At 50.3% G+C, this 9,859-nt stretch overlaps 1 protein-coding gene across 1 annotated transcript; it reads right to left on the reverse strand.

Moving 5' to 3' along the window:
* Positions 1 to 6,359: 6,359 nt before the first annotated feature.
* LOC136588317 (uncharacterized) lies at positions 6,360 to 9,032 on the reverse strand. Its single transcript, XM_066587430.1, has 3 exons — positions 8,979 to 9,032; positions 6,826 to 7,071; positions 6,360 to 6,713 (listed from the first exon to the last, which is right to left on the reverse strand). The coding sequence occupies exons 1-3, from the start codon at positions 9,030 to 9,032 to the stop codon at positions 6,360 to 6,362; spliced, it is 654 nt and encodes a 217-aa protein (XP_066443527.1).
* Positions 9,033 to 9,859: the final 827 nt, after the last annotated feature.

Below are 9,859 nucleotides of genomic sequence, written 5' to 3' on the forward strand. Positions count from 1 at the left end.
TATACCACCCCTTACAATACTGAGGTTACTCACTAGATTTCGGATTTTATAGGGCCCAGGCCAAGACAGAAAACTTACAAAGGGGTTTTCCTGGACCTTTACTTAATGGACTCAGAACAGGGAATGGGGTAAAATAACCAATCATGCAGTGCTCACCCATTAGATGGCAATGTTTAAGAGCTAGAAAGCAAATGCACAGCACTGGTTCATCGGGCCATCCCTAACCTGCCTGCCATAACATAATCTCATAACATAAATACAGCACCAGAACTTCCTTCAGTACATAAATACAGCACCAGAATGAAGCTCATAACAAAAATACAGCACCAGAACCAAGTTCAGTACATAAATGTATTACCAGAACCAAGCTGATTGCGTAAATATAGCCCCAGAACCAAGCTCATGTATAGCGACAGCACCAGAACCAAGATTAATATATAAATACAGCACCAAAACTAAACTCAGTACATAAATACAGGACTGGAACCAAGCTCATGAAAGTATGAAATGTGTCTACTAAATATGCTGTATTTATGCACTAACATGACATTGCTGGGAAAAAAAGGGGGTCTGGCCATGAGCAGTGCGTCAGACTTTCTATCATTTACACTAGAAGCTGGCATATATTATAGCTGTAACCTATGCCAACTTGTAGCTGGCAGAGGTTTTATATTTGCAGCACAGTGGTGCCATCTGATTGAGAAAGTAACATACGTGGCAGCAGAAGTGGCGCATAAAGGTGTCCGCAGGTATACTTCATTCTTCCATGGTGAACAGCTGCGTTTGGGCTCAGTGAGTCTTTGTTAAGCTTCCTGTACATCTGATGTGAAAAGTGTATGAAGACGTTTGCGCCTCCTTATAGATTTGCTGCTTTTTTATCGCCGCAGTTTTGTGGCGTATGAAGTATTGGTCTAAGTAAATATGCCCTGTGAGTCACTTAGTGCGCCACCCGGCTACTCGAGGGAGACGGTGACCAACTTTGTGACTTTTTAATAGTTACATTTCTTTAATCTACCTAAAAAAAAATCTCCACTCAAACCTCGCCCCCTTTTCTAGACACTTGGGAAATACGCAGGGAGGGGTGGAACATCCGTTCTGTTTAGTCCAGTAGTGAATTTGTCTAAACTGGCTTACATCAAAGAAAGGTGCAAAATGTGTCAGAATTGTGGTGCCATACCAGTGCCCCACTGCGTCATAAAAAGTGGAGGACCTGTTACATGTGGTGACTGTTGGGCACAAAAGCACCTGCCTGCCATACCAGCAATAATCACTGCTGTGCTTTTAGACATGAGTGATGATTGGTCAGTGAATGGCGGTGGAGTAGGACGGAGATGATGCTGCCCGCCTGCCTCCATTTGTAAGGAGGAAGCCCCGGTTAGAGTTTGTGCTGTAATGAGCTTTGTTATGGTTCCTATAGTTATGTAATCTGGATGGTATATTTGCGACCTCTACTGGCTGTTATACATTACTGCAGTTTGTGTTTTTCTCTATGGAGTGTTGCTTGTAACTTCCCATTGGCTGCAGAGGTCAGGTGGGAGATCTGAAGAACTTGAGATCATAGAGAGCTGCAAGCTGGAGAGCAATTGCAGTTGTACTGAGCCTTAAGACAGACTGTATTGTTGGGAGAGGGACTGGCTAAAGCAGTCAGGAGCCAGCTTGGGGAGTCCTGGAGAATCTCTGCTTGTTGGAAAAGGCGTGTGGCACAAGAAAGGAGACAGCCGGGGGTTGAGAAGTGCAGCTCCATAACATGGCAGAACAGATAAGAGAACAAGGCTGCAGGGACTACAGCTAGAGAGACTGCTACAAAGTATCCACATCATCCTGCAGATCTGTGAATCAGGGCTCCCCAACAGACGTCCAAAGACGCATCACCTACATTACAGTACCGATCACCCTAGAGATATGTAAGTGAGGTAGGACCTCAGGAGAAGGCCCGACGTCTGCACATTAAAGTAAAGGAGCTTGAGCCGACACCAGAGGACACATATTCATCTACCAGTTGTGGCCACACCTCCATTACGTTTGGGCTGCACGCAGTCGGCCGCCATTGCTGGGGTGAAACGTTGGGTGGCGCTGCCACATGTTGTACGGTGAAGCGTTGCTGATCTCTGTGATTTATAACAGATTTTTACCCACTCATGTTAGAGTTACGCGTACGTTGAGTGAAGGCGGCTTCACATGAGCTCACTTGCTGCGTGCCGCTAATAGCCATGCACTATGTTAGCATGTATGTAATACGTACCAAGATAGAACATGCTGTCATCTTTCATGTGTGCGTATTTTGCGCAAAATGTGTAAGTGGTAACATGGGGCAGATTGGCGCAGCGTTTCACCCTGAGCTCTGTGCCCGTGTGAAGGCACCCTTATAGTCAGTCAGGTGGTCCAATGCTTCTAAATAACCGCATGTTGCTCATCTGCTAACGGACGCTTCATCTCCGGGGTTATCGGATATATTTCTGTAACCCCGTGTCCACATTGCCGCCCGCCCCTACCGCGACACATTCACAGTAAACAGTCCGTCGTTCAGCCACTGCCTGCTTACACAGGAATGATAATGGTTAATAGCCCCTCACCCTCCGCAGGTTGGAGGCGTAATTTACAGGCTGCTCGCCGCCGGCCCTCGGGGGCCAATTATAAGACGGCTGCAGTTATTGTTTACTAGACTGATTCACCGGGGAGCTATTCTACATGGCCGGGCAGGTAGACCCGCGACTCCGTCATCACATGGCAGATTGTGGGCAACGACGTCATGTTCTCCGGGTGTTAAAGCTACATGTAAGGAAAGTAAAGCCGTGTCAGAACCTGCTCCACTGTTATCGTAACCCGCGTACTCTGGTATTAGATCTACAGCGAAGACGGTCGGCCTCTTCAGCAACCGGCGGCTCTCTGCCTGCTAGACGGATGAATGAGGCCGAGAGACTAACCGTAAGACAGCGACCAATCACAGCGCAGCTTTCACTTTACCTCAGCAGTTTCAGAAATGAGAGCAGCGCTGTGATTGGTTGTTCTGGGCAACGAGGACCTCTTACTATTAGACAAAGGAGGACCTATGGTCTTACCTGCTGACCCACGTATCCATATGATGACTAAAGCGCTCAGTCGTACGGCTTCCCATAACCGCCAGCAGCAGTCTGCAGACCCCCCAGCGGTGGCTCGTCCCCGAGTCGGTGGGGTCTGACGGCCATAAATACGCACCAACGCTCCATTCACTTCAACTGGACCGCCGGGGATAGCTGCCTCGGTGGTCCCATGGCAGTGAACGGAGCAGTGATGCGTATTCGCGGCCGGCTGCTACCATTGACTCGGGTATAACCGCTGGGGGGTCCGCAGGACGGGGGTGACATCTGCATCAGACGGCCTCTTTAATCTGCAGTGTTTGAGGTAACCTTTGCCCTTCGACTCCTCCGGGTTATTTTTAGGCTCAGTGTTCCTTCTGGTGTATTTTTAGAAACATTTCTCGCATCGCTCCCCACCGTCACCTGCGAGGCGGAAACAATGCGCTCATCACTGTCAATCATTATCGGACGCGGCGAACGCCTCACGTGCAGCCAAACAGCAGAGTATCACAGGTCATGGGATTAGATACAGCCACACAACAGACAGTATCACACAGGATAGGATTAGATACACAGCTCAGCCACAGTATCACACATGATAAGATTAGATACACGGCTCAGCAGACAGTATCACACATGATAAGATTAGATACACGGCTCAGCAGACAGTATCACACAGGATAGGATTAGATACACGGCTCAGCAGACAGTATCACACATGATAGGATTAGATACACAGCTCAGCAGACAGTATCACACAGGATAGGATTAGATACACGGCTCAGCAGACAGTATCACACAGGATAGGATTAGATACATGCTTTAGCAGACAGTATCACACAGGATAGGATTAGATACACAGCTCAGCAGACAGTATCACACAGGATAGGATTAGATACACGGCTCAGTATACAGTATCACACAGGATAGGATTAGATACACGGCTCAGCAGACAGTATCACACAGGATAGGATTAGATACACAGCTCAGCAGACAGTATCACACATGATAGGATTAGATACACGGCTCAGCAGACAGTATCACACAGGATAGGATTAGATACACGGCTCAGCAGACAGTATCACACAGGATAGGATTAGATACACAGCGCAGCAGACAGTATCACACAGGATAGGATTAGATACACGGCTCAGCAGACAGTATCACACATGATAAGATTAGATACACGGCTCAGCAGACAGTATCACACAGGATAGGATTAGATACACGGCTCAGCAGACAGTATCACACATGATAGGATTAGATACACAGCTCAGCAGACAGTATCACACAGGATAGGATTAGATACACGGCTCAGCAGACAGTATCACACAGGATAGGATTAGATACATGCTTTAGCAGACAGTATCACACAGGATAGGATTAGATACACAGCTCAGCAGACAGTATCACACAGGATAGGATTAGATACACGGCTCAGTATACAGTATCACACAGGATAGGATTAGATACACGGCTCAGCAGACAGTATCACACAGGATAGGATTAGATACACAGCTCAGCAGACAGTATCACACATGATAGGATTAGATACACGGCTCAGCAGACAGTATCACACAGGATAGGATTAGATACACGGCTCAGCAGACAGTATCACACAGGATAGGATTAGATACACAGCGCAGCAGACAGTATCACACAGGATAGGATTAGATACACGGCTCAGCAGACAGTATCACACAGGATAGGATTAGATACACAGCCCAGCAGACAGTATCCCACAGGATAGGATTAGATACACAGCTACGCAGACAGTATCACACAGGAGAGGATTAGATACACAGCTCAGCAGACAGTATCACACAGGAGAGGATTAGATACACGGCTCAGCAGACAGTATCACACAGGATAGGATTAGATACAGCAGACAGTATCACACAGGATAGGATTAGATACAGCCACACAACAGACAGTATCACACAGGATAGGATTAGATACACAGCTCAGCAGACAGTATTACACATGATAAGATTAGATACACGGCTACGCAGACAGTATCACACAGGATAGGATTAGATACACAGCTCAGCAGACAGTATCACACAGGAGAGGATTAGATACACAGCTCAGCAGACAATATCACACAGGAGAGGATTAGATACACAGCTCAGCAGACAGTATCCCACATGATAAGATTAGATACACGGCTCAGCAGACAGTATCACACAGGATAGGATTAGATACACGGCTCAGCAGTCAGTATCACACAGGATAGGATTAGATACACAGCTCAGCAGACAGTTTCACACAGGATAGGATTAGATACACGGCTCAGCAGACAGGATCACACAGGATAGGATTAGATACACAGCCCAGCAGACAGTATCCCACAGGATAGGATTAGATACATGGCTCAGTATACAGTATCACACAGGATAGGATTAGATACACGGCTCAGTATACAGTATCACACAGGATAGGATTAGATACACAGCTCAGCAGACAGTTTCACACAGGATAGGATTAGATACACGGCTCAGCAGACAGTATCACACAGGATAGGATTAGATACACGGCTCAGTATACAGTATCACACAGGATAGGATTAGATACATGGCACAGCAGACAGTATCACACAGGATAGGATTAGATACACAGCTCAGCAGACAGTATCCCACAGGATAGGATTAGATACATGGTTTAGCAGACAGTATCACACAGGATAGGATTAGATACACGGCTCAGCAGACAGTATCACACAGGATAGGATTAGATACACGGCTGAGCAGACAGTATCACACAGGATAGGATTAGATACACGGCTCAGCAGACAGTATCACACAGGATAGGATTAGATACACGGCTCAGCAGACAGTATCACACAGGATAGGATTAGATACACGGCTCAGTATACAGTATCACACAGGATAGGATTAGATACATGGCACAGCAGACAGTATCACACAGGATAGGATTAGATACACAGCCCAGCAGACAGTATCCCACAGGATAGGATTAGATACATGGTTTAGCAGACAGTATCACACAGGATAGGATTAGATACACGGCTCAGCAGACAGTATCACACAGGATAGGATTAGATACACGGCTGAGCAGACAGTATCACACAGGATAGGATTAGATACACGGCTCAGCAGACAGTATCACACAGGATAGGATTAGATACACGGCTGAGCAGTGCACTCTTTCTGCGAATGACTTTATAAAATCACTTCTGTGTTCCTTTGGCGTTCTTTGCCGACCAGCCGATGAAACAACATTAACAGCTATTTAGTCGTCTTCTCGGATACATATTAATTAATCACTGGAGTGTGAAAGACCTCAGCATGCTAATGACGGCTTGGCCTGTGCAGGGGTCGCGGGGTCCAGCTCGGCCTGTGCAGGGGTCGCGGGGTCCAGCTCGGTCTGTGCAGGGGTCGCGGGGTCCAGCTCGGCCTGTGCAGGGGTCGCGGGGTCCAGCTCGGTCTGTGCAGGGGTCGCGGGGTCCAGCTCGGCCTGTGCAGGGGTCGCGGGGTCCAGCTCGGTCTGTGCAGGGGTCACAGGGTCCTGCTCGGCCTGTGCAGGGGTCGCGGGGTCCAGCTCGGTCTGTGCAGGGGTCGCAGGGTCCTGCTTGGCCTGAGCAGCGGTCGCGGAGTCCAGTTCAGGCTGTGCAGCGGTCGTGGGGTCCAGCTTGGCCTGTGCAGGGGTTGCGGGGTCCTGCTCGTCCTGTGCAGGGCTCTGGGATCCTGTTCGGCTTGTGCAGGGGCAGCGGGGTCCAGCTAGGCCTGTGCAGGGTTTTGGGATTCACCTTGGCCTGTGTAGGGCTTGTGAGGTCCTGCTTGGCCTGTAGAGAGGCCACTGGGTGCAGCTCGGCCTGTTCAGGGGTTGCGGAGTCCAACTCGGCCTGTACGGGGGCCGCGGGGTCCAGCTCAGACTGTCCAGGGGTCGCGGGGTCCAGCTTGGCCTTTGCAGGGGTCAATGGGTCCAGCTCAGACTGTGCAGGGGTCGCGGGGTCCAGTTCGGCATGTGCAGGGGTCGCAGGGTCCAGCTCGGCCTGTGCAGGGGTCGCAAGGTCTAGCTTGGCCTGTGCAGGGTTTTAGGGTCCATCTTGTCCTGTGTAGGGGTTGCGGGGTCCTGTTCGGCCTGTGCATGGGTCGCAGGGTCTAGCTCGGCCTGTGCAGGGGTCCCGGGGTCCAGCTTGGCCTGTGCAGGGTTTTAGGGTCCATCTCGGCCTGTGTAGGGGTCATGGGTTCCTGCTCGGCCTGTGCAGGGGTCGCAGGGTCTAGCTCAGCCTGTGCAGGGGTCCCGGGGTCCAGCTTGGCCTGTGCAGGGTTTTAGGGTCCATCTCGGCTGTGCAGGGGTCGCAGGGTCCAGCTCGGTCTGTGCAGCGGTCGCGGGGTCCAGCTCGGCCTGTGCAAGGGTTGCGGGGTCTAGTTCGGCCTGTGCAGGGTTTTAGGGTCCAGCTCAGCCTGTGCAGGCGTCGCGGGGTCTAGCTCGGCCTGTGCAGGATTTTAGGGTCCATCTCGGCCTGTGCAGGGGTCGCGGGGTCCATCTCGGCCTGTGCAGGGGTCGCGGGGTCCATGTCGGCCTGTGCAGGGGTCGCGGGGTCCACCTCAGCCTGTGCAGGGGTCGCGGGGTCCAGCTGGGATGCAGGTGGCCGAGGTTTATTAGTGGGATGTGCAGAAAATAAAACCGTCTGTTTAGTGATTGCACGAGATCAGTGAGTCCGCGGGTAAGAATAGATGTTGTGACGCACGACGGGTCGCAGGGCGGTTAACGAGTGATAAAAGGTTAAGGTACGGTTACGGATTTGGCCGGGACATTGATGTGACGTGAATAATTGACTCTGCAGAGATGCTTCTGTGAATGGGGCTATAATGTGAATGAGCTGCACTAATAATAACCATGTGCGGGGTCACGGAGTGCGGGCGGCGATGGAGGGGTGACACATGCCTGACATCTCACTCAGGAACACGCTGACATGTAACGCACCTGATCACCTTTCAACTAAACATTCCTGTTCTCTCCTCACGACCGCCCCGACCGTGACTCGCCGCCCCAGGGGAGATGCAAGCAGCGGCGGTGAGTCAGACGGCACATCTGTAGCCGCGGGCCACAAGCCAGCTTTATTTCCACCTTCTACAATAATTCCACTGAAAAACAAACTATTACTTTTATCCACCGTAAAAGATTTTAATGTGGTTGCATAAATCTTCACACCCTAAAACTAATACTTTGTTGTTGTTCCTACAACACCCCAGAGGGGCGACCCCGGGCACCCGGCTAACATGAAGAGCTGGGAGGGTGAAGTGCTGACGTGTGACGGTGGCACTTACCATGCTCTGGAGGGATGCCACACAACCAAGGCCAGTGTAGATTGCCGGCCGAGCTTCGACACTTCTTTGGCTGGTAGTGCCAATAAAGGGGATGAGGGGGGTCGTAGTAGATATCACTCGTGACGCCAGCGTTCCGACACACCATCAATGCAGCGGAGTAAATAACACGGAGACTTGTGTGTAGTACTGTATCTCCGGTCCTCAGGAACGGTTGAGGCCCCTTATAACTTTGTTTGAATAAACTTTGTATAACAGGCAGTTACAGGTATCATTCACTTTCAGCAGTTACAGGCTATATCTCAGAGGTAGGGAGGATACACAGGAACAATACGGCTCTACAGTCCATGTTATCTATATGTCACCGGTCCTGGAAATTGGGTATACTCTGGAGGAGGTAAAAAGTAGGGGTCTCTCCACATACACTCTGGCAGGCAACATTACTCAAGAAGACGGCTTAGCCTAGACGCACCCCGCACATCATCCACGTGGGTGTCACAATCACGTACCTCTGTGCGGTGATCCTAATGACGGACGACAACACAGGAAAAATGCCTGTTTTGTGAATAGGTACCTGTTGTAGTAAAAGTTGTGCACTATCTCTCTGAAAGGGACTCACTCCTCTCACATCTCTCTCTTCTTCCTCCATCTTCACCAACATGGAAGCTGATGGTGCTCCCATGCGGCTCTGTGTTAGCACTCTGTAGCAGGCAAGATGGAAGACCGCTTTCCGCTCTCAGACACTCACTTTTATCACCTCACTTGTACCACATGACACTATAAGATAGATACATTCAGCAGCAGAGCTGACAGGCAATGATTTTAACACAGTTAACCCTTCAGATGCTGCAGCTGTGCAACACACATACAGAAAATGACATGACAGTTTTGCACAGTGCATCTACATGAGGCAGAACATGTATGACATTTATGAAGGGGACCAGGGTGGTGTCCTGGGACACTACATACCCTCTGACTTTATGGCAGCATTCAGTCTTTTTGGCACATCCTGACTCGGGAATCTTTGCCCGCTCTTCCTTGCAAAAGTGCTTCTAATTTATCAGATTGGGAGGGCATCTCGTGTTTAGCGCCCTCTTCAGGTCACCTACAGATCTTCAATGGGATTCAGGTCTGCGCTCTGGCTGGGCCATCTCAAAACTTTGATCTCCCTCTGACGAAGCCATTCTGTTGTTGATTTATAGCATTGGCGTACTGCTGGGGGTCATAATTGTGACCGAGCCCCTTGGCTATGCTGTCTAATTGCCGCGGCCCGCTGGCCGGTTCTGGGTGATGCTCAGGGAGGGGAGAGCCCTTACCCGAAGCAGCTGGCAGCCAATTACAGGCTGCGGACTCCCCCGGCGCGATCCTCCTTTCCACTGAGAGACCACGGTTGTGATTCTATCAATGTGCGGCCGGCTGCGTGATTGGTCCCGCCGGTGGTGGCTGATGGAGGAGGGGAGCGGACCATGCGATGTGACCAGGTATATACCGCTTGCACATACTTGGTGG

Source organism: Eleutherodactylus coqui, chromosome 13 (assembly GCF_035609145.1).
Source record: "Eleutherodactylus coqui strain aEleCoq1 chromosome 13, aEleCoq1.hap1, whole genome shotgun sequence".
In the NCBI taxonomy this organism is placed as follows: domain Eukaryota; kingdom Metazoa; phylum Chordata; class Amphibia; order Anura; family Eleutherodactylidae; genus Eleutherodactylus; species Eleutherodactylus coqui.

What these genes read in the sequence shown, in the direction of transcription:
- LOC136588317 (XM_066587430.1), bottom strand. Translation starts at nt 9,032, where the DNA reads ATGGGAGCACCATCAGCTTCCATGTTGGTGAAGATGGAGGAAGAAGAG. An exon ending in TGGAGGAAGAAGAGAGAGAT is followed by an intron (nt 7,072 to 8,978) that starts GTGAGAGGAGTG and finishes ACCCCTGCACAG; the next exon opens with GCCGAGCTGGACCCTGCGAC. An exon ending in CAAGCCCTACACAGGCCAAG is followed by an intron (nt 6,714 to 6,825) that starts GTGAATCCCAAA and finishes ACCCCTGCACAG; the next exon opens with GCCAAGCTGGACCCCACGAC.